This window comes from Impatiens glandulifera, chromosome 1 (assembly GCF_907164915.1).
Source record: "Impatiens glandulifera chromosome 1, dImpGla2.1, whole genome shotgun sequence".
NCBI lineage: Eukaryota > Viridiplantae > Streptophyta > Magnoliopsida > Ericales > Balsaminaceae > Impatiens > Impatiens glandulifera.
Window position 1 is genome coordinate 40,863,184 of NC_061862.1, and position 25,595 is coordinate 40,888,778.

At 38.8% G+C, this 25,595-nt stretch overlaps 1 protein-coding gene across 1 annotated transcript; it reads right to left on the bottom strand.

The window, feature by feature from the left end:
- Positions 1–24,065: 24,065 nt before the first annotated feature.
- Positions 24,066–24,977, bottom strand: LOC124925565 (metalloendoproteinase 3-MMP-like). The gene has a single exon (XM_047465603.1). The coding sequence runs from the start codon at positions 24,975–24,977 to the stop codon at positions 24,066–24,068; it is 912 nt and encodes a 303-aa protein (XP_047321559.1).
- Positions 24,978–25,595: the final 618 nt, after the last annotated feature.

A 25,595-nucleotide genomic window follows, 5' to 3' on the forward strand; every position in this document is an offset into this window, starting at 1 on the left:
ATGAGTATGATGGGAGAATTGAGCTTCTTCCTAGGCCTTCAGGTTAAGCAACTCGACGAAGGAACCTTCATAAGCCAACCCAAGTACACTAAGGAACTTCTAAAGAAATTTGGGATGGACACGTGCTCCTCAGCCGCCACTCCAATGAGCTCATCGGTCAAACTGGACAAGGATGATGACGGTGAAGCAGTAGATCTGACAGCTTACCGAGGAATCATCGGTTCTCTTCTATACCTGACAGCAAGTAGACCAGACATACTATTTGCGGTCGGTGTGTGTGGAAGATTCCAGGCTAATCCAAAACAGTCTCACTACACAGCCACAAAGAGAATCTTGAAATACCTAAAGGGAACTCTTGAAGTCGGTTTGTGGTATCCAAAGGACTCATCTTTCAACCTCACAAGTTACTTAGATGTAGATTATGCAGGTTGTAGGGTTGATAGAAAAAGCACCAGCGGAACATGCCAATTCCTAGGTGATCGGTTTGTTTCATGGCACAGCAAGAAACAGACATCAGTTGCCACGTCAACTATAGAAGCTGGATATCTGGCAGCCGGAAGTTGCTGTTCACAACTTCTTTGGATTCAACAACAACTGAAGGATTTCGGTATCATAGCCGAAGAATCTCCAATTTTCTGTGATAACACAAGTGCTATAGCAATCACCTACAATCCTGTTCTACACTCTAGAACCAAGCACATTGACATAAGGCACCACTTCATCCGGGAACATGTAATGCTGAAGCATATCCGGCTGGAATATGTATCAACAGAACAACAAGTAGTCGATATCTTCACAAAGCCTCTACAGGAAGCTAAGTTTTCTCAATTCAGACTCACACTCGGTTTAACCGATATTAGTTAGATTATTCCTAAAAATGTTTAAAAGGAAAATCGGTTCGAACAGACAAAACCGGTAGTTCCTCTTAAATTGTTGGATTCCAAATTCACCAAGGTACCTATGGAAGAACCGCTTTGTCTATTAGTTAGAGTAAACCGACCGGTTACTTAGTGCATGCACTAATTAACCGCATCGGAACGAATGACTAAAAACCAACCGGCTTGGAAATAGTTTACTTCGGATTATTTGGCCTCCAAACAAAAGTGGAATAATTATCTGTGTTTAAACTTATCTGTTCTGAAAAACTACCTTTTCAAAGTAAAACAGTCATACCTCAAAAGACGTGAAGATACGATATCTTTCACCGTCCAGGTCTATGACCCACATCCTAGGTTGTAGACATGCTTTTTTCATGCAAAATGCCTTATCCCATGGTTAATAGACATCATTACATGTCCCACGCTGGATAATACTATCATCCCTCCACTAATATATAACTTAGGCAAACATCAGACAAAATATTCACAAGTATCAACCTATCCTCTTACTAAGACAAAATGTCTCAGTTTCCAAACATCCTTCAAGTGGATTTCGATTCAGCTCAAGGCACTGAGCATTATGAAGTCTTCAAGATGATTAAGTCACTTGAAGACATCGGTCTCAAACACTTTCTAGATGACAAACATGTCATCTTTCCGGAAACAGTCCTAGAATTTTTCTACAATGCCAGGGTTTTCCGAGGTACTCCTCACTTCGACACCCACATTCAGTCCAAGGTGGGAGGGACTGTGTTTGACTTCACAGAAAGTGATTTCGCAAGATGCTTCGACCTTCCGAAGCAAGGGCGCACCATCTAAACGTTCCGGCTGAACTAAAGGCCGAAATCGCCTTAAGCTTTGCTCGGTCAAACCGCCCGGTCAATGACCATGGTGACAGGTCATCGCTGAGAGTTAAGTACCAGCTTCTCAACGATGTTATCGGTCGAAGCATCCTAGGTAGGGATGTGACAAACACTTACTGTGCTGCAGTTTTTAACATGATGTCTGCCATAACCACGGGTACGTCAGTCAACTGGTCAAGGGTGTTGTTTGATGTCCTAATCTGGATGATCGGTATTCGCCAAACCGGCTTCATCCCCCAGATAAGCTGCCTACTTTTGGAACTTGGGGTTCCACTCTGTCCATGAGAAGGGTTGAACCAAGCCCAGGTCATCACCAAAGAGGTCACTAACTCATTCTATGAGCGGTTTGAGAAGGCCTGGAAGAGGAGGAACCGCCACCTCAACTCATCCAGCAACTAAGTCACTCCTTCCTACAACCGGTCATTTTGCTATACGCACTGGTTGTATTAGTGTCCCACTCTATCATGATCATCTCGGTTTAGTCTATGATATTTCCGGTTTTAATTTACATTCTAGTTCCTTGTACTCCCTTTCATTAATGATACGTAACTTTCAACTTCCAACTACATGAGTAATTACTATCCAACAAGCTTAGTTACTCTCTAACTAGATTCCTTACCTCGAGCTCCGCAACCGGTCAAAAGTAACTCATTCCCAAGGAGTTTTGGAAACATAAATATTCTCTTCATAAATGAGACAAAACTGAATTTAAGCATTAAATATTGATATTTTCCCTCTAATTTCAGATCTATATAAGGAACCCCACCTTATCAACTCAACACACCCTAAAATCAAAAACTTCTTGAACTCTCTCTATCTTGGCAAAATCTCAAAACATGTCGAGCCGAACTCTAAGGAACTATTTGAGCATCGATTTCGATTCTTGCATGGAACATTATGATCTGGAAACAAAGGAACTCATGTTTGAATCACTAATCGACACCGACCTTCGTGATTTTCTCGAAGAATCCGGACCCATACTCCTTCCGGGCGTAACCGACTTATTCAACAATGCCTCTATGAGAGGAGATTTCATTGTTTCCACAGTGAGAGGCCAGTTCTTTTTCCTGGACGAAAATGCCCTCGCTCAAATGTTCAACTTACCCACTGAAGGGTTTTCTGATTTCCCAACCAGGGTGGGAAGCGCAGCGACCGAATATTCGGTACTGTTCTCCGGAACCGAGGTGCCGGTGGAGAACCACGGGCTGAAAACCCACCTTACCCACCACATCCAACTCCTTTACGAGATTGTCAACCGATCCATCATTTGCGAATCTCCGAACCAACACTACTCCAAGAAGGTTTTCGACATGATGACCTACATTGTCAGCTATACACCCATAAATTGGTCATCGGTCATCTACAAAAACCTGAGGACTATGGTGGAGACCAAGAAAGGTCTCGGTTACGCTCCTCATTTAAGCCGGCTCCTTCTTAAGTATCGTCCAGAATTTGGACCAGGTATACTGGCATACCCATCAAATGTTCTCGATATGGATGGGGTGGCTAGAATAGTCATCACATAGGTTGTAATTTTATTTCCTATGTATTCTAAATCGATCAATGAATCAGTTTCTATCATGTATCTTTTCTTTAAATGACTATCTAATTTTTAAGCTTGTTAACCGGGTCAAAAATCACAATATTGGAATATCCATCTAACTAACCGGTTAATATCGATAAATCACTTCGTTGAAAAATCGGGTCAAAATCGAAAAATCGTCTAACCGCCGGCTAAATAACCGAAATTAAAAGCACGTTCAAAAACTTTGGAGGGAAAAATTATGCCCATCTCTTCCCGCTAATAAGTTCCCTCTCATGGGTTCCCGCCCATAGTTTCCCGCCTTTAGTCTTTGGAGGGAAAATTCCCGCCTAATCATGATGGGACGGTTCGCGACGGTTGGAATTCCAAACCGCAACTATAAATAGTGTCCTTAGTCATTTTCTTTCATTCTCACGCGAATCGGCTTTCTCTCTCTAGCTTTCAGCTTTCTCAAATCTCTTAAATTCTTACTCTCTTGATCTCTCGGTTCAACTATCTAAAATGGGTCGCGATTCAGTGCTGTTCAAACACATCATCCAAGTCGATTTTGAGGAAATCCGGGCAAACAATTTGGCTCAGGCAAAGTAGGTGTTATCCCGGATCTCCGAGTCCGGTCTCGAATATTTTCTGGGCGGTCCATTTGTATTATACCAGGATGCGGTCAACGAGTTTTTCCTAACCGCATTTATCACTGAAGGATCAATCATCGCAACTATAGGCGGTCAGCGGCTAGAATTGATGGAGGAGTCGGTCGCTAAAATACTACATCTACCATCCGAAGGGAGCAACTTCTCGGCGGCCTTAGATGAGGAGACCTTCGAGGCAGCTTGCCAGATTCTTTCGGAAACCGCGGTCCCTATCGTGGTATCCGGTAAGAAATCATCTCTAAAACCGGAGTACAGACCGTTGTGTGATATTTTCACAAAATCGGTCCAAGCAAGAGGGGGAAACTTTGATAGTCTCACCCGGGCAAAGATTGAGATGCTTGCCGGTTTGGTCAACGGCATCAAAATAAACTAGGCTAAGGTAGTTTTCACTAACCTGTGTGAAATGGTGGATCCGACATCCACTCGGTCATAGGGATACGCCATCCCACTTGGAAAAATTATGCGTCATTTCAACATCAACACCGGCCCTGGTGTTCTTCTCGCCCACAGAAAAATTATAAAGTCTCATCAATTCAAGGACAGGAAAAGCAAAAGGAAGGCCTCCGGTTCTACAGGTGGCCGAAAGAAGAAGGCAACTGGTAAGAAAGCAGCTCCGGTCAAAGAAAAATCCGGAAGCAAGAAAGATATACAACCAACCGGATCGGCTAATCCGATGTCCGACACTCCCAACACTGAAGACTCGGCATCCAGCTCTGGCCGAACCGATTCACAACATACTAGAGGAGATCAATCCGGTAAAGGGAAAAGACCAATAGTCGAGGAACAATCGGTCAATCATGATAATGATGATGCTGGCTCGGACAGACTTGGGGAGGAAGATGCCTACGCTGATGATAACACCCGGAAAATGGTCGAGGATCTCGTCAGCAGAATCATGGACGAGATACACCAGCAGGCTCGCGCGGCATCCGAAGTGTTCTATCAATGGATCCGGCACCGGCATCAGATACTCTACAAAAACATGCTACCGGATCTCACCGTTAGCCAGAAATTCGAGAAGTTGGTTGAGATGGAGGAGGAGGTCATCAGCCTCACAAAGGCTCAAGACGTTACAACCGCCCTAGAACGAAACACGATAGTAGAACCGCGTGCTCGGTTACAACGGCTCACCGAACACATTCAACGCCTTCAAGAAAAGCATACTCCGGGGACACCGAACTCACAACTTGAACTTTTGGTGTTAGAATTGTTTGCGGTCAAGGAAAGGGCACTGACCGAGGAGTTGGCGCGGCTTGAAACGGAGCCCGACCACCAAGAAACATCGAACTCATCCAGATCCCCTCCTGAGGATGTTGGCGGTCAGAATCCAACCAATAAAGAGCTATCCTCTCCTCCACCGGATCAGAATATCAATATAACCGAAGTCAGGACAGGAACACCTCTCGCCGACCAGCGAGCATCTGTTCAAACCGGGGATTCGGAACCGGCCATAACGGAAGAGAGGGTCAAGACCTTCATTGAAGAATTTGTCAACGACGCGATTCAGCCATGGAAGAAGAAAATCAAAGAAACCGCGACTAAAGCCTTCGAGATGGCCGAGACAACAAAGGATGATCTAAACAAAGCGGTCGATCGGATCACGTCCGTTGAAACAAATTACGGTAATACGGATCAACTGTACGGCGGTCATTTTGACCGAACCAAGGCATTGGAGGATATAACTCCGAAACTGGTGACCGACCTCGATTCGGTAAGCCAAAGGGTCGCCATGATGGAACGGTCTCAAGAAACGACCGATCAAAGATTGACAAAGGACGAGGAGGACCTGGCTCAATGCGGTGCCCAAGCCGGATCTGATCATGAGAGGGTAATGACCCTTGAAGAAAAGAATGTCAAGCTTGAAGCCGATCTCAAGGCGCTCACCGAACAGGTGGCGGAGTTAATAGCCGCTAAGCTAGCTGCCGATAAGGCACTTGAGAAGGCGAATGCTCTCGCAGCTCAGAAGCTCCAAGATGCCCTGGACGAGCAGACCCGGATACAGAAGGAAACGGTAGCGGCAGATGCGAACATAGCTGGACATATGCAAAATATAGAGAACAGTGGACCGGCCATCGCAGCGGCCATAGCGGATCAACAAAGCAAAGATGCTACCCGGCTCAGGGCCCAACAAGAAACGTATAACAAGTTCGCCAAGGCTCACAAGAAGTTTAAGGCGGTTGCTTCCCCTTCCGCTCCAGTTACACGAAAGAGGAAGGCTACTGAGAAGAAGGCGGAAATCGCGACATTGTTGGGCAGAGTCACCGATACGGTTGTTGAACCTCAATTTAACCCGGTTTTGCAAGCCGATGATGATTTCGAAGAAGAGCTAGAGCCAAAACTCAGAAAATAGTGAGGTCTCAATGCGGTTCCAATTAGATCGTTCGGTCAACCGATCTCTCCTCACACCGGTACCTCAGGCGGTCAGGGATCATCATCCAGGCCGGTTCATGCAGACAAGGGAAAAACAGCCGATGAACTGCTGGAACATTTCATGCCGCCCAGATCGAAGAAATAGGGGCTTCATTTACTTTCTTTACTTATGTTCACTTCGGTTTTATATATATAGTATTTTTGCCTTAGCACATTTCTTATATATATAAAGTGATTTTTGGAAACCGGCCTACATTTGCATTCTTACATGATTTTGAATATTTTAAATAAAATAATCAAAAAGGGAGAAATTGATAAGATAAAAGATAAAAATTTTCAAAACTTTTCTCAAAATTTTTTCAAAATTTTTCGATAAATTCTCCCAAGTCAGTTTCTAAAAATCCGGCCAAATAAATTCTAAAAACAAAATCGGCCTACATTTGCGTTCTTACATGATTTTGAATATTTTATATAAAATAATCAAAAAGGGAGAAATTGTTAGATAAAATTAGATCGGTTAAATAAAACTTAACAAAAACAAATCCATTGTGCAGGTACAGGCAAAGAATCAAACTGGTCAAAGAACTCAACCGGTTAAGAAACTCAACCGGTCAAGCAATCAAACCGACCAAAAACATAACCGAACAAGAAAGACAAAGATCGGTCAAAACAGAAGGCCAGAATCATTAAACAGTCGGTCAATCAGAAGATATGGAAAAACCGGAAGTCATCCGGTTAACATAAACAACCGACCAGTATAAAAAGACACTTCGGGTATCTGTTGAGAATGATACCGAATGAACAGACTTAGTATTGCCATATTCATACAAGTCTGAGGAAAGTCTGCAGGCTGTAGAAGATCGTCCTACAAGATCTTTCCACTCCATGATAAATCAGAAAGGTAATCTTCCAGGTATAGGCAATTGTCCAACCGACAGTTGCCATATTAAGTAAAAGACAAACCTAGCCAGTTTGACCTACACACTGGAAGACTAGACCGCCAGGTCTGAAGACTAGACCGCCAGGTCTGAAGACTAGACCGCCAGGTCTGAATCACTGAACCTCTGCTCAACCAATCAGATTCAAGGAAATGAAATGTGACCGTTGGCAAATTTCACCTATAAAAAAAGGAGCTGAAGAGGAATAAATGCGGTTACAAGTTCAAAAAGTTTTACACAGCCAAAGTCAAAAATCGTGTTCTATCTCTCAAAAGAGCTTAAGCATTTACTTGAAGAGTAATTACAATTTCGGTTAAAATTGTACGGGTGTTATCGAGCAGGAAATAAGTCTCGATCGGATTGTGTGTGTATTCCTTAGTGAATATCCTTCTCGCGGTTTCGAGAGGAAGGGGTGACGTAGGAGTTTCATCTCCGAACATCCATAAAAACATGTCTTGTTATTTACTTTCCACCGGCTTTACATTCTAACCGATTTACACTAACCTACTAATACCGCTCCAACCGATTCAACATCACCTAAACCGAATTACCAAGCTGCAAAATCGACCCAGTAATCTCCAAACCTGTCTTATTCAAATCTGGTTCTGCCTATCTCGTGTGTGTGCTGCTTCAACCTGAAACAAACCACTTCCGCGCTTGAACTCTGTTCAAGGGTTTGTGACAGTTTGTGTAGTATTGAAACCCCGGTATTAATCTCTAACCGGATTAATCACCACTCTTTGAGTGAAAGGCGTTAACCGGCCAACCCCGGTTCCCCAGCCTCGATATAGATCCTAACAAAAGATAACATAAAAAAGTATTAACATATTATGAATGAGTAAAAGTAATGATGAAGACAAAATAAGAAGAAGAAAAAATTGTAAAGAAAGAGGAAGAAGAAGAAGAAGAAGAAGAAATGGTGAAGACGGAAGAAAGAAGAAGAAAAAGAGATGAAGAGTCACTTATATAGGAAGAAGAAGAAATGGTGAAGACGGAAGAAAGAAGAAGAAAAGGAGATGAAGAGTCACTTAGGATTGATACATTAGAAATTGGGTTTTGTTTTATGACGATAGAATATAATGATGTGGATTGTGGGCCTTTTATATGGGATTTGAAAAGAGAGAGAAAAGAAAAAATATATTATTTTAAATTTTAAGTTTTATTATTAAATAAATATATTATACATTATCAGGCTCGAAAAATCTCGACAAACCATCGAGCAAGCATTATATGAGCTCGAATTCGGCTTGAATATTAAACGAGCCCGCTCGAGCTCGGCTCGAACTCGATCAAAGTCAAGCTCAAGCCGAGATTTGACCGAGCGGCTCGCGAGCAGCTCACAAGAGGCTTGACTCATTTGCAGCCCTAGTCACTCTCATGTCGACGACCTCATATTCACCGGAAGCAACATAAAATTGATTAAGGAGTTCAAGGAGGTAATAATGAAAAAGTTCGAGATGACATACTTAGGTCTAATGAAATTTTTTGTCTTGGCCTATAAGTGAAGTAGTCTGGGGAAGGGATTTGTATATCCCAAGAGAGGTACGCGCTTGAAATTTTTAAGAAGTTTAAAATGGAGGGATGCAACCCGGTTTCTACTCCAATGGAATTAGGCACTAAACTCTCAAAGTTCGAAGGAGGAGAACGAGCTTATGTTGGAAGATATTGAAGCTTAATAGAAAGTCTAAGGTATCTTACAAGCACGAGACCCGACCAAATGTTGAGCATTGGAATAGTAAGTATATTCATGGAGGATCCAAGCTATACACATTACAAGGCCTTGAAGAGAATTCTGAGATATGTTCAAGGAACCCTTTCACTTGGTTTTTTTCTATTCCAAAACATATGACTACCGATTAGTGGGTTACTTAGATAGTGATTGGTGTGGTGATATTGATAACCGAATAAGTACTTTGGGTTATGTATTCCTACTCGGAAATACGGTTTTTACATGGCTGTGAAAAAAGTAGACTATTGTAACTCTATCGACCTGCGAGGCAGAGTATGTGGCGGCCTCTTAGAGCATGTGTCATGTAGTCTGGCTTTTAAATTTACTAAGGCATTTAGGAGTGATCCAAGATGAAGGGACTGTGATCCGAGTTGATAACAAGTCGGTGATCGAATTGGCAAAGAACCTGATTAATCACGGAATGAGCAAGCACATCGAAGTCCGATTTCATTTCATTCGAGAACAAGTTAAAGAAGGAAATGTTAAGGTGGAGCATGTTGAAAGTCGAGCTTAAGCCGCTGACGTATTCATCAAGTCACTGCCGACCACACTGATAGAGAGTTGTAAAAGGATGAATGGAATGAGAGATGGGAAGAGTATTTAAGTTTAAGGAGAAGATTTGTTGAAAAAACTTAAATTAAGTTTTTTTGTTTTTAATGTTTAATATTCCTAGAGTAATAATAATAGTTTTATGGGTGAGTGGAATAACCAAGATATTTGCATGGAAAACCTATTTAATATGCACAATAGTTTATTTTGACACTTAAAGAAGAAAACATTTAAAGAGTCAAATAGTCTGCCTATAAAAATTTGTAACAATCCATTTGAGATAAAAAAGAAGAAATTTTTTGTCCTCTTGTTACCAACAATGGGTAATAAGGGAATACTAGCACTATATAAGTAATCATTATTCATAAGACATCAATATGTGGACTCTTGAATTTTTGCTACTACCATAACCGTGTTCAATGATTCAAGTTGAAAGAGTTCATGTTGAAAGTGTTTAACTGCATTTGATATTTCACCCGTAAGACCACTCAAGTAACCATCTAAAACATATATTTTAGTCATATTAATTAGTTTTGGGAGATAGCCTATCTAAAGTTATAGTCATGCATTATTTCCATTTGTTTATACATAGAAGGACTGCATTGTTGCATTAAATACTTTTAAAGTCTTCCCAAATAAGAGCTACATTTGAATTTCTGGACTGTAGGTAAGAGACATATTAGGTTCTCGCATCACCAGAAAAGTGAATCGGTAATATTTCAAACTTAGTCGCATCTGTCGATCGATCGACTCGGAAAAATTACTCTACTGAAATAAGTCACACTACTAAAAAACACCGTCAAACTTTGAGAAATCTAGCTTCCTCAACTGTGTTGGTGGTACATTTAGTCTTTCTCGTTGTGGGCATGTTCAGGAGGTACTTGTTTACGTTTATACATGGGCTTTCTCTTTCTCTTTCTCTTTCTCTTTCTCTTTCTCTTTCTCTTTCTCTTTCTCTTTCTCTTTCTCTTTCTCTTTCTCTGCTAGAGAGAAAATGCAGCTGCTCTTCAATGGAATCCACATTGGTTTCCATCCATTTTTTTATCGCTTTCAAAATCTGTGAAATGGAAGCTATCGATGTGGGAAGGGTTACGTTATCCGATTATGTCAAGTCTCTACCATCTTAAGGAAGATTAGTTCTAATTGATACGTTTATAGAAATAAATAAGAAAAGAAATGATAACTCGCCCGAAAAGATAATAATTCAGGGAAAGGAAATTGAGTTACTGCGATCATCGACCTGCAAAAGAAACAAATTAATTATAATTAGAGAAATGATAAATACAATGAATGGTCAGCGAAAGCAAGGCCACGAATCTTACGTGGCCTTGCCAGCTATGGGAGAGAAAATCCATATATATATATATAATTCACCAATAGGGCTTCATATTTTCCGGTTGTATTTATTTCTGCATTTCTTTCTCTCTCTGAAACGTCTTCGGCGTCATTTATTTCTCTTCTCCGGCTGCATTTATTTCTCCCCATGAAACTTCTCCATGGTATCCTTTTTAAGGATCTAGATTATTTGTTTTTATAGATCTAGGGTTTAGATTTTACAGATATATTTATTTACAGATCTAAAGGTTTATGGATTTATTTCAGAACTGTTTGAACTTTTAGGAAACCGAAGCACCAAACTTGAATAATACAGTAGATGAAGAACCGAACCTGAATAAATCCATCCCTGTTGAACACGAAAGGTACCCGATTGCCCGATTGGTATAAAAAATGTAATGTCCCGAAACCTACCATTTTTGGACCTGAAGTTATGGTTTCATGACCAAAGAGGGTCGTTTCAGGACTAGAAAGTTTGGTTTAAGGACCCTAAAGGGTCATTTCAAGTCTTGAAAGGATGGTTTATTGTCCTGAAACCACTCTTTCTGGAATGATAGGGTGGTTTCAGGACGGAAAAGGTCGTTTCGGGACAAGAAAGGGTCTTTCCTTGTCCCGAAACCACTCCAAAAGGGTGCTTTTTTGTCCCAAAAGGGTGGTTTCGGAACTAGAAAGGGTTGTTTCGGGACAAGAAATGATCTTTCCTTGTCCCGAAACTGTGTTTCTTGTCCCGAAATCGTGTTTTTTGTCCCGAAACCGTGGTTTCTGGTCTCGAAACCGTGGTTTCTAGTCCTAAAACTGTTGTTTCTTGTCCCGAAAGGGTGGTTTCGGGACAAGAGGAGTTGGTTTCGGAACCTAAAATGGGTGGTTTCGGAACAAAAATGTTGGTTTAGGGACCTGAAAGAGTAGTTTCGGGACTTATTTCTTACGGTTGCACTTAATTTTTGCAGTCACATTCCCAGTGTTATAATGATATTTTCCTCTGAAGAACAACTTCTTGAATTCTACACATCATATGCCCACTTAACTGGATTCGGCATTACCAAGTTAGGGAGCAAAAATGTAGGTGGTAAGAGGAAATACTTCAACATTGGTTATGCCAAGAGTTTTATGAAAGAATCGAAGGCCAAAAAAAAGTTTCATCAGCCTAGACCAATAACGAAGACATATTGTAAATAAAAGATTAATGTTGTTGTTCGAAATGAAGGGAAATATGTGATAACAAGTATTTCTCTTGAGCACAACCATACATTAAGCCCTAAGAGGATACGTCATGTTAGATCATACAAAGTAATAGACGGAAATGTAAAGAGAATATTGAATAAAACGATGAAGCTGGAATAACTGTGGCCAAAACATTTCAATCCCTTGTAGTGGAAGTTGGAGGGTATGAAAACATGTCTTTCGATGAGAGAACATGTAGAAATTACGTTATAGAAGTACGAAGGTTGAGGTTAGGGAGTGAGGATGTTGAAAAACTCACTAATTATTTCTTAAGAATACAAACCATGAACTCAAACTTCTTCTACCTTATTGATTTGGACGAAAAATCCCGAATTAAAAACGTGTTTTGGGCAGATGGTAGGTGCAGGGCTGCCTTTGAAGATTTTCACGATATTATCTCTTTCGATACAACCTATTTGACAAATCGCTATGACATGTCGTTCGCTCCGTTTGTTGGGGTTAATCATCATGGTCAATCCATTTACTTGGATGTAGGTTATTGTCAAGTGAAGATTCAAATTCTTTTACTTGGTTGGAATGTATGGATGATAAACCTCCAAATGTCATAATCACAGACCAATGTCGATCCATGGTGATTGCAATTGAGAAGGTGATTGTAATTGAGAAGGTATTTCCTAAAACTCATCATCGATTTTGTTTGTGGCATATAATGAAGAAACTTCCTATAAAACTTGGAAGCCATATTGAATACCATCTAATAAAAAAGAGGCTGAAAAACAAAGCGAAGAGGATTGGAATAGACTAATAAAAGATTATCAGTTGGAAGATAATGTTTGGTTGAAATCTTTGTATTTGAAAAGATCTAAATGGATACCTGTTTATGTGAAAGGACAATTTTGGGACGGGATGTCAACATCTCAACGGAGTGAAAGTATGAACGCCTTCTTTGATGACTACGTGTAGTCCAAAACATCCCTCAAACAATTCGTCGAGCAATATGATAGGGCTCAACTCTGTTGAGAAATATCGAGAGAGAAAAGAAATTGGATTTTTAATCGTTTAATTATTTGACACCAATTGTTAGTAGATTTTCCTTTGAAAGGCAATACCAAACCTTCTATACTCTAGATATATTTAGATTGGTTCAAGAAGAAGTTAGAGGTTTGATGTTGTGCGACATCTCAGTCATTGAAGAGGAAGGGTCAGCTTGTATATTTAGAGTTGAGGAAATCATTTTGGGGGTTAATGGAGAACATGTGTTAGGATCGGGATCGTCGATAGGGGACCGAGGTCCGGCTAAAGGAGACCACTTACAATAACACACACACCAATTGGCCCTAATCCGGTTAGAGATTAGAATCGGTCTTAACACCACACAAACTGTCACAAACTCTTGAATCGGGTTCAAGTGCGGAAGTAGTTTGTTTCAGCTTGAAGCAACACACACAGATCGGTTAAAGAAGAGAATAGAGAAGGATCAGTTGGAATGATGGGAAAACCGGTTCGGTTAGTTAAGTAGTAATTCGGTTCGGTTGGAATAAGTAGTGATTTAGTTCGGTTGGAATAAGGGAAACCAGTTCGGTTGGAATAAGGGAAAACCGGTTCGGTTAGTTTAAAGGAAAACCGGTTCGGTTGGTTTAGTGGAAAACCGGTTCGGTTGGTTTGGTGACCAAAAATAAATGAAGAACACAAGACACAGATTTTATGAATGTTCGGAGATAAAACTCCTACGTCACCTCTTCTTCTCAAACAGTGAGAAGGATATTCACTAAGGAATATTCAACAACACAATACAATACACAATCGAGTCTTATTTACTGCCTGATGTTCACTTTACAATACTCACACAGTATTGTAATACACTTTTACAAATATGTAAAATACACAGAACCTTTCAGTTCGTTCTTATCACTCAATACATTTGTAGATTTCTCAAAATATATTCGCAAGAGTGAAAGGATCGCGCAAGAGTTTTCTTTCTCTCTCTAACTTCGTAATCTGATAGCATGTCCTGGAGTGTCTTCTTATTCTTCAGCTTTCCATCTTCCTCCTTTTATAATGGAAATATGACAACGGTCATATTTCTCTCTCATCCGGTGATTGGTCAGCCGTGCCGGTCTGGATTAGGTAACTTGCACGCTTTGTCTTTGTATACATGGCATATGTGCAGTGGGCGGTCGCCTGCCTCTTAAATGTTGCTTGTGAACTTAAGTAAGGTCAGGTAATCATTATCCTGCCCCATGCCTGGTTTCGGAACCTTCTTTTGCATATTCCCAAGGAATATTTTGTTTGTCTTAACACGTTATCTTCAATGTCTTCATTATCGTTTGGATGATATGTCCGTTGGTGATATATGGTGGTTTTACGTTTTTCAAGAGGTTGAACCAGCCGGATTTGTCCAGCCGTATATTTTCGGTTTGCAGTTCAACTGGCTTTGATGTTTAGCCGGTCCGGATTTCTGAAAGATAGGTTCATTGAGGAATTCCGGTTTGAAGAATAGGTTTGACCGGTCTAGTTAAGGATAAGCATTTGCAATTGTTTGATCGGTCTGGTTGAGAATATGCACATGAGCTCATAATTAACCGGAGCTCATTTAATAACCGGAGTTTATTTATGACCGAAGTCACTTCTCATTTAATGCCAAAGTATTTAATTAACCAGCCATGCTTCATTAAATATCGGTTGACCGATCTCCTCTTCAGGAGCTTTAAGTGTCGGTTGACCGATGTCCTCTTCAGGAGCATTAAGTGCCGGTTGACCGATCTTTCATAGAGCCGAAGTCGGACTACCGGTTAAACTACTGAACCAATATCCACAATCGAGACAATCTCGCCTACATAGAGATTTCGGTATTTTGCTCAACTTCCCTGAAATAGCAAAACTTAAAGTATTATTTGCAGCCGGTTAGATTCGATTCCTAGTCACCTGTGTGACAGGCAGAAGTGCTTAACACCTTCTTGTTATATTTAAACTAATTAATATACTTGATATGACTTAGCGGTTTAACATATATATTTATTTAAACTTAGTTTTTTTTATTCATTAAACTTTTCATAAGTTCTAACAATTATATTCTAACAATTTTTCCCTTTTTGATTATTTAGAATAAATATTCAAAAATTGTAATTGTTGGTCGGTTTAAAGAAGTTTATTTATTTGGCTGGTTGAAAAGGTTGAGGAAAATTCTAACAATTTCTCCCTTTTTGATTATTTAGAATAAATATTGAAAACCAGTCGGGTTTTATAATTTAAATCGGTTTAGGAATTATTGTAATCTAACAATCCTAAAATATTTCTAAGGGAAGAAAACTTAGGCTCGAGACGTGGCTTTGTGAGGATGTTAGCCACTTCATTCTTGTTCCCTTCATAAGATGTGTCCGTCAGCAGCCGGCCTGGATACAATGTTGACTCTTCCAAGCTTTTGTCTTGATTTACCTACATTCATAGACAATAGAACATCTGGTCCCCATTTTTCTTTGGGTCCGTGACTTATTAATCCCTTGGAATCCATACTTTGATTATTTTGATGGAATTACCGTTGTGTGTATTTATAGTATATCTACCTGTTGATGATTCTTTAAAGGATAATTTTCGGTAAAAGTCTCTTGACTTTCGGTCAAGTTTTTCTTTGCTATACAAACTGGCTATCCTTCTCTCAGGTTTCAACCAGCTTGAGGTTGACTTTACATAAATCATCTCATCCTTTGAAGTTAAATCATTACAGCTTGTAATTTCTTCCTTGAGCTTCTCATTCTCAAATGAAATCTCACTTATTTTATTTTTCAAAACATCATTTTCATTGTTTTGAAAGAAAGATCATGTACTGCCAGGTTTAAAATCACTTACCTCAATGTCGTCGGCCATGAGACTGTTGGCCGCTCCTTTATCACTTTCACTTGATGAGTTGTCACTAGATGACCTTTCATAAGTTGAGTCAGCTTCTCCCAGGTTTCTTTGGTAGTGGAGCATGACCTGATTGTTGCGAACATGTTTCTGTCCAAATTTTTGTAGATAGCATATCTAGCTAGGTTGTCAAGATTATTCTTCCTTCTGTCCCTAGCTTTCCATTCGCTTCTTTCTTTCTCGATCTTAATCGGACCGTCTGAGAGGATGAACATCATTTCGTCATCCATTTTTGTCAGGTGCAAGTGCATGCGAATCTTCCAATCAGCGAACTTTTCGCTTTCTAGCATTGAAAGTTTCTCGCCGAAATTCATACTTGCTTGCTTCTGGTTGCTTGGGTGTTAAGAACCTCACTCTGATACCACTTGTTAGGATCGGGATCGCCGATAGGGGACCGGGGTCTGGCTAAAGGAGATCGCTTACAACAAACACACACTAATTGGAACTAATCCGGTTAGAGATTAGAATCGTTCTTAACACTATGCATGTTGTCACAGACTTTTGAACCGAGTTCAAGGGCGGAAATGTCTGTTTCAACCTGAAGCAAACGCACACAATTCGGTTAAGGAAGGTAATATAGAGAATACGGTTGAAGTGAAGTGAAATCGCTTCGGTGGGAATAAGTATATGAAATGATTCGGTTCGGTTGGAATGGAGGAAAGTCAGTTCGGTTAGTTTAGTGGCAGAAAGTAAATGAAGAACACAAAACACAGATTTTTATGGATGTTCGGAGCAAACTCTCCTACGTCACCCCTTCTTCTCAAACAGTGAGAAGGATATTCACTAATGGAATATTAAATAACACAATACAATCGAGTCTTATTTACTGCTCGTCGTTCACTTTACAACACTTATATAGTGATGTAATACACTTTTACAACAGAAAGTTTAATGTTTACAACTGTTTCACTTTGATCAAGAGAACTGTATAAATTTCGTATATTGTTCGATCAGCTCTCGTGCATGTATATCTTCAATGCTTTAGCTTCCTTTTATATAGGAAATATGACAACGGTCATATTTCTCACTCTTGAGTTGATTGGTCATAGGTAGTCGAGCCGGTCAGAGTAGGTAGCTTTGCTTTTCGTACACATGGCAGCCATGCATGAGGCGACCGCCTGCACCGTGAAGATTGCTTGTGAACTTGGATAAAATCTGCAATCATTAGATTGTCGCATGCCTTATCTTAGAATCTTCTTTTGCATATTTTCAAGATATATTCATTACGTCATCTTCAGTTTATTCATATGATCTTTCTGTTGGCTTTAAGATCTTCAATGCGTTGAGTCAGTCGAACATTATCAGTTAGCACCTCTAGCTGGGCCTGAATTTGAGCCGATCCGGTTTAACTTCGAATGTGTTTGAGCCAATTCTGTTTAACCGAGAGGATAGATCAAGTTGAGCATTTCGGTTTGGCCGATCTTGTTGATAGATTTAGCCGATTCGGTTGAAGTTGTTCCTGCACATATGGTTAAAGATTGATTAAGTTCTTTAGATAGTTAATTTTCTTTTAATAAATTAACTATCTTGATTTTTCTAACAACATGTAAGAGATGCTTCTTACAAAGTACATTACACCAAAATGGATTGCAATGTTAAATGTCAATGTCGATTGTTTGAGTTCAGAGGTATTTTGTGTAGGTATATCATAGTTGTGTTGAAAAAAATAGGGTGAATAAGGTACCAATGTATTATATAATGGATCGGTGGCGTAAAGGTATTAAGTGTGGGTATCAAAATCTCACCAAAATTTATGATTCATATATGTCTGTGGAAGAAAAAAAACGTCACAATAGTCTAACTCGATTGATGCAAGAGGTTTAACAAGTTGGAGTAAAATCTGAAGTCAAATGTTTTTTTGGATGAACAGAATAAAAGGTTTGATAGAACAGTTTATGTCACTTAATCATGGAAGCACTGAAAAATCTAAATACAAAAGCACAGAAGCATCTCCATCTCCATTTCAATCTCCCGCTACATCCATTTTTACTCTCCTAACAAAGTTAGAAGTCGATGACGACCACCAACAAAGAGGAAACAATCTTTAATTGAAATAAACCTCAAGACTTCGAGATCAAAAAAGAAGGGAAATACGGCCACAACATCTACAGTTTTGGATTCAACACAACAACAACAACAACAATGGAATGATCCACTTTCGCCTCAATTATCCTTCACATCATTTTTTATCTCTCAAATATATGTCGAAGATAAGGAGTATGGGGATAACAATCAACGAAGATAGTAACTTATTTGATCATGTTGTTGTCACTTTGAATATTTTTACGTTTTTGTCATATTTTTAACGAAGATGGTACTTATTTGATCATGTTGTTGTCACTTTTAAAATATTTTTAAGTTTTTGTCACTTAGAATATTTCATTAAGAGTGGTTTCTTGTCCCGAAACCAAGGTTTTAGGACAAGAAGAGTTGGTTTCAGGACCCGAAAGGTTGGTTTCAGGACCCAAAATGGGTGGTTTAGGGACAAGAAATGTTGGTTTATGGACCCGAAAGAGTGGTTTCGGGATGTTTCCGGACAAGAAATGTTGGTTTCAGGACCCGAAAGAGTGGTTGCATGACCTAAAACCATGGTTTCGGGACAAGAAATGTTGATTTTGGGACAAGAAATGTTGGTTTCGGGACCCGAAAGAGTGGTTTCTTGTCCCGAAACCATGGTTTTAGGACAAGAAATGTTGGTTTCGGGACCTAAAAGAGTGGTTTCTTGTCCCGAAACCATGGTTTTAGGACAAGAAATGTTAGTTTGGGGACCCAAAAGAGTGGTTTCTTATCTCAAAACCATGGTTTCGGGACTTGAAAGAGTGGTTTATTGTCCCGAAACCATGGTTTCTAGACAAGAAATGTTGGTTTCAAGACCCGAAAGAGTATTTTAATTGAAGACTAAAAAATAATTGATTATAATTGAAGACTAGAAAATAATTGAATATAATTGAATACTAGAAAATACTATAATGTACTAATTATTTGAGAGACCTTATTTATATACAACTTATACGTTTCAGGACAATCTACGTTTAAAATGTCTACAAAATTCTGAAAGATAGTGCCCAAATTTTGGTTTAAATGTGAACGGACGATGAATGCAGTGTATTTGACTCGTAAAGCTTCAAGCATTCCCCTTGCCTACAAAAAATGATAATTCAGCAGTTATTAAAGATTTGTAAAACAAATAAAATGTGAAAATATGTAACTTACATTTGTTATGGTTATACCACAATCCCAATTTGCATCGTCCATGTAAGTTTGAATATGTCTCATACAGTATATTGCGCAATCTATTTTATTTGAACTATCTTGCCAGGCTAATTTCAAAACTTTGAACGGGAATTTAGCAATTTTAGTTGCGATCTTCAGGTCGGTAGTTTAGAAGAACTCCACAAAGTTTTGTACCTGTTTTACCAAAAAGTTAATAAATACTTTAACATACATTAAGTGTAAAAAACACTTCAACATTACCAGTTTCCGGGTTGTGACATATTTATCTTCCCATGCCATATCTGGGTCCAGTGGGAGGTTATCGATGATTTTGATTACTCTCTTTCGCATATTGATGACAACAATATAATAGTGACTTTTGTATAAAATTGGGAAAAATATCTGTAAAAATATTACCAAGATTCAGATTATATATATGAGCAAGAATCAGATGATATAAAAATATAGGATTGGACTTACCAGATTAGCAGTTTTCATGTCTTCAGGTGTTATTTGGAAAATTCTCATTTCTTCAATTATTTGGAGAATACAAGGTTCGGTATCATTCCAAAAGTCCTGCAAATGAAATCAACATCACAATAAGACCATTGGTTTAAACAACAATGAAAGATATAGTGACTTACAGAAACGATTGTCGAAAAAACTATTTTCCCGTGGGAAGATAATTTACTATTATGACACGTAATGTTTTCCCACGCATCAATAATACCACTTTCAACATGGAATTGATTTTTCATAGATTGAAAATGCCCTATGTTATATTGGTATGCTCGGATACATACAATAATTCCTTCCTGAAACCACATAAAGAAGAAAACAAATTAAAAAATGCCATTTAGGGACGATGAACCACCCATTTTGGGTCCCGAAACCACCCATTTCGGGTCCTGAAACCATGCTTTCGGGTTCCGAAACGACACAAAAAGCTGGTTTCGGGACCCGAAAACACCATTTAACTAAGAAATAAAAACAATTGTTAATTATCTCACATTCTCATCTTCTTCATTTGCATAAATGAACCCTATAACGACTTCATCTCGGTAATCTATTTGGGCAGAATCGAAGAAAGCTTGATTTTTTGCTTGTTCTTCATCATATATGGAGATTGAAGGCGTACTAGAATTTTCATAAGTTGCAGGGGATATTATCTCTGTATTTTTTGAGCCATCAATTCTCTTCCTGACACCAATTCTCTTCATGTCACCGCCACTTCAAGTACTTCCTCTTCGTGACCACCCTCTTTTTGTACCACCACATTAGGTACGACTTCATCTCGGTGATCTATTTGGGCAGACTCGAAGTTCTTCGGTTAATTTATTTTCTTGTTCTGCGTCATATATTGAGATTTAAGGCATGCTGGAATTTTCATTTGTCGTAGGGGATTTTTTCTGAATTTTTTTGGAGCCACTACTTCAGGTACTTCCTCTTCGTGACCCCCCTCTTTTTGTACCACCACATCAGGTACTACCTCATTATGAGCCCCCTCATCGAGACCCCCTCAATGTGACTCGCCTCATTTTGACCGGCCTCTTTGTGACCCCCCTAATCATGACCCCCTCATTTTGACCGGCCTCCTTGTGACCCCCTGATCATGACCCGCCTCATTTTGACTGGCCTTCTTGTGACCCCCTTGATCATGACCCCCCTCATTGTGTACCCCAACTTTTGTAGTGGGTGTTCGATCTTTGAAGTATTTGTGCATGGCATCCCTAAAACGTTTATTCTTGTTTATTGTTATGTGTATGATGTGGATGGTGTTGTCATACAATGGCGTTGTATCCCAGCCTGAACTTAAAGATGCCAAATTTTTCGTGGCTTTGTCAATCATCAATGTACATTTAGCAATCACGCCAAATTCTCTGTAAAATTCATACTTGTTGCGTTCCCAGGTGCTATTGTGTTTAGAGGTGTTATATTCAGAGGTGGTAGTGAATTCATAGGTGGTGAATTCATAGGTGTTGACTTCTTCTTAGGTGTTTCTTTCTTAGGTGTTGCTGCTGCCTTTTGAGGCTCAGACACCCCCACATATCCATCATCTTTCTCCCCCACATTCATATCTACCTCCTCGTTCTCCCCCACATCCATATCCACCTCCTCGTTCGCCCCCTATCCTGATATGTCTCTTCGTACTCCCCCTCATCCCCATCTATCTCCTCGTTCTGAAGAGGTGGTAGTGGAATGCGTCCAACATCGCTTCCACGTCCGAATCCTCCATTTGCCCACTCCGTATCCAGCCTAAACTTCAAAATTGTGTCATTCCAACATGACAGTATAGGAAATCGACGCTCATTAACTCCTCTCAGTTCAGGGTTGCTCACTCTATACACGTAGCACAGCTAAAAACATACATATGTTAAAACCATTTATTTTTGAAACCAGGGAAATAAATTAGTGATTAGTGATAACTTACAATAAGGAATGTCTATGGTCCTTGGAAATATCGTTTTTCATTACCTTTCCATTTTTCACATGAATTAACTAATCATTCAAGTACAAATTTTCACCAATTGAACTTCTTGATATTATCAACATCTGAAATAGATTTCAGAATTCTTTACCTGCAAGTGAAAAAAACAGATTTGAGGATTATTTAACAATGCATATACTTACATATAGTTGTCATGCACGTGAAAATAACAGAAATGAAATATACCTGGTAACTTGACCCAAGTGATCACACCAGAGAAAGCAGCTGACCACAAATAATACGAAGTCTATCTTGAAATTGTTGTCAGTTGCTTTGTTCTCAATCATTTTCATTGGCATAGCAGTCACTAAAGGGGCGCCATTAACAAGGTTACCCCATCGAGTCCTAAATGTCTTCAACTTGTCATCGGTCTCGTTATTCTCGTATTCTACAATGTTCAGCTCCCCTCTGGGGAGACCCAATATCATTTGAACATCCTCTTATTCGATTTTCACTTCTTTGCCATTCTCTAGGGTGAATGCACATTAACTACAGTCAAACTATCTGACTAGATAATGAGAGATCTCCCCGGGATATTTTGAAAACGATAATGATAGTAGAGAGTTAAAGCCTATTGACTTCACAACCTCTTTTTGTTCATTAGACAGCAGTTGAAGAAGATTGAAAAGGTCATAAGACGATGTCCTAGTTAAAAATAAGTTGTGGGGGTTGTTGCTGCTTTGGGGGCTGCTTTGGTTTCTTGGGCATTCCTTTTACGTTTATTTGCTCTACAAAAACAAAAGATAAACATTTAAAAACCATATCAAATAAATGAAGCATTTCGGGTCCCGAAACCACCCATTTCGGGTCCCGAAACCACCCATTTCGGGTCCCGAAACCAACCTTTCAGGTCTTGAAACCACCCATTTCGGGTCCTGAAACAACACTTTCGGGACCCATAACAGCCAAACACAATAGAATCAAACTTTCGGGTCCCGAAACCACACTTTCGGGACCCATAATTTAGCCAAACACAATAGAATCAAACTTTCGGGTCCCAAAACTACCCATTTTGGGTCCTGAAACCACACTTTCGGGACCCTTAATTCAGCCAAACACAATATAACCACACTTTCGGGACCCATAATTCAGCCAATCATAATACAATCAAACTTTCGAGTCCTGAAACACCCATTTCAGGTCCTGAAACCACACTTTCGGGACCCATAATTCAGCCAAACACAATTGAATCAAACTTTCAAGTCCCGAAACCACCCATTTTGGGTCCCAAAACCACCCATCTCGGGTCCCAAAACTACACTTTCAAGACCCTTAATTCAGCCAAACACAATATAACCACATTTTTGGGACCCGAAACCACACTTTCGGGACTCTTAATGCAGCCAAACACAATATAACCATACTTTTGGGACCCGAAACCACACTTTCGGGACCCTTAATTCAGCCAAACACAATATAATCATACTTTTGGATCCCGAAACCATACTTTTGGGACCCATAATGCAGCAATACACAATAATCATAGTTTTCTATCTTTAAAATCGTTAAAATTATCAAAATCATCAAAATCCCTAATCGCAAAACCCTAATCGATCTTCAAATCATCAAAATGATCTACGTTTCTAAAAGAGAAGATGTCTTATTTACCTTGGAGATCATGGAGTCTTGCATGGCGATGTACCTGGACCACCAGTCTGAAAAGAATAGTAGTATGAAACCCTAAACCACGAAGATACACGAAGAAAGACAATCTAAATGAAGTGAACATACACGAATGAAGACCTACCATTTTCGATCGAAAGACAATGAAGAAAGGAGAAGAAGTCGGGGAAGCTAGAGAGCCAAATCGCTAGAGAAAAAGTCGGGGATCGCCGGAAATGAGAAATGAAAAGAAGAAAGAGGGGGAACTGAAACATTTTTTTGTTTTTTTGTTTTTTTGTTTTTTTATTATTTTTTTTTGTTTTTCTCTCTCCTAGTTGGGAAGGTCATGTAGAATTCGTGTCCTTGCTTTCGCTGACCATTCGTTGAGAAATATCATTTCTCTTATAATTATATATATATATATATATATATATATATATATATATATATATATTATAATAATAATGGTGGGAATTATGTATCATTATTATTTTTATTTTATAATTTATTTGTTTTGTTTAATTGCTTTTAAGATTCAAATTTTATTTAATTTGTTTGGTATATTATTAATAATTAATTAGTTGTTTTCAATTTAAATATTAATTTTAATCAAGTTTAATGAACTCTTATAAAAATATTTTTTCCAAAATGGTTTGTTAACTAATGCTTATTTTAAAATTATATGAGTTACACATACCATTTCAACAAATTCATCACTTTGCAAAAAGAAAACAATGGATAAACAAATACCATATAATTAAGTTTGTTTATTGAAATCTTAATTAATTTATTAATAGCTTTAATAGAGACAAATCTCCCATATTATTAAGGGTACAATGCCTTTATTCCATCAATATCATCCTTCCCTAGGTCTTTTATCGTACCTGGAAATTGAACTGGCCACATAATAGAAGATTCAACACTACTATGTTCAAGTCCAATAGCATGACCTATTTCATGTAGGACCAAAGTATAGATATCAAATTCAACTCCACCGGTAAATTTTCCGACCACCCATTTCTCATCTGCATCGATGTGAATATTTCCATTAGGTGGATAAAAACTGTGTCCCAATTCGTTACCAGGGCCATCAAAAGGATTGTTATCTCCATGTTCTCCCTTTAAGAAACTGAATTTCAAGTCAGCCTTAGAGAACTCATCACCAACAAATGTGAGTGCACTCACCCTGTCCCATGCAGCTATAGCACTATTAATTGGGTCTGTAGCATCTGGTCGTGTTCCTGGCTTAATAGAAAAACTTAGGTTGCGTTTATTCCATTTAGTAGGGTGTAAAACATAAAATGATTTGGTTATGTTGTGTTGTTGAAGAGTTCTATCTGCATCATGATCTGAATTCCCGCAACGAGGGGTTCCCATCAAAGACAATGTTTTTGAATCTAAAACTCCAGATACGTTGAGATGGAAGAAGACTTGGTACTTTTTTACCGCAGCTTCTAGTTCATCGTTGAAATGGCCATCATTGTTGCTATCGGTTTGAACATGAGAAGGGCTAAGGTAACCATATTTTGCAAAGTATTGCTTAATGTGATGGATTCCGATCATATTATCGCCTTTTCTGGAACCCAGAAAATGCTCTACAAACTTGGAAGCTTTGTTGTTGGTATGGTGATCATATGCTTGCATGGTAGGATCGATAACAATTAGGAGCAACAAAATCAAACATAGAAATATGGTTCCCACATTGAAAAGAGAACATTTGCTTAGCCACATGACCATGTTTTTTTTAATACTTGTTATAATTCTATATGCCTATTACTGTTATTTATATAGAACTTAAAAGATATAAATATATCATACAAGTTTGTTTCTTTTTCCTTCTAACAATATGGGCAAGGATTATCCTTAAAGAAATTAAATCTTTTTATAGTCTTTGGTTATAAATTTATTTATTTTTTTAAAGAAAGTTAGCAAAATATGAAAGAGAAATGATTGGGAGATGGAATGACGTGCCGCAATCTGTCGCAATCTAATTGACCGAAAAATAATAAAATTTCTCTCTCTTCTCCTTCCTCGGTTAGTTCGATATTAGTACATGTAGTACCTATATTCATTAAAAAAGCGCCATATGTATAAAGATAAAAAAAAATTAACAAATAAGGATTAGTTCGATACTATCATACAGGCAGTGTATTGATCCATTAAGAAAATGTCACATGTATAAAGAGAAAAAAATCAACAAATAAGAGAAGTGATGCTTCACTTTTGTGTATATGTGTCACTTAATGAGTGAAATACATACACTAATGTATGGGTAACATCGAATTAACCACAAATAAGAGAGGTGATGCTTCACTTTTGTGTAAAGGTGTCACTTAATGAGTGGGATGCAGGCAT

Bases quoted from the DNA above. Each gene is read 5' to 3' on its own strand.
- LOC124925565 (XM_047465603.1), bottom strand. From the start codon at position 24,977: ATGGTCATGTGGCTAAGCAAATGTTCTCTTTTCAATGTGGGAACCATA.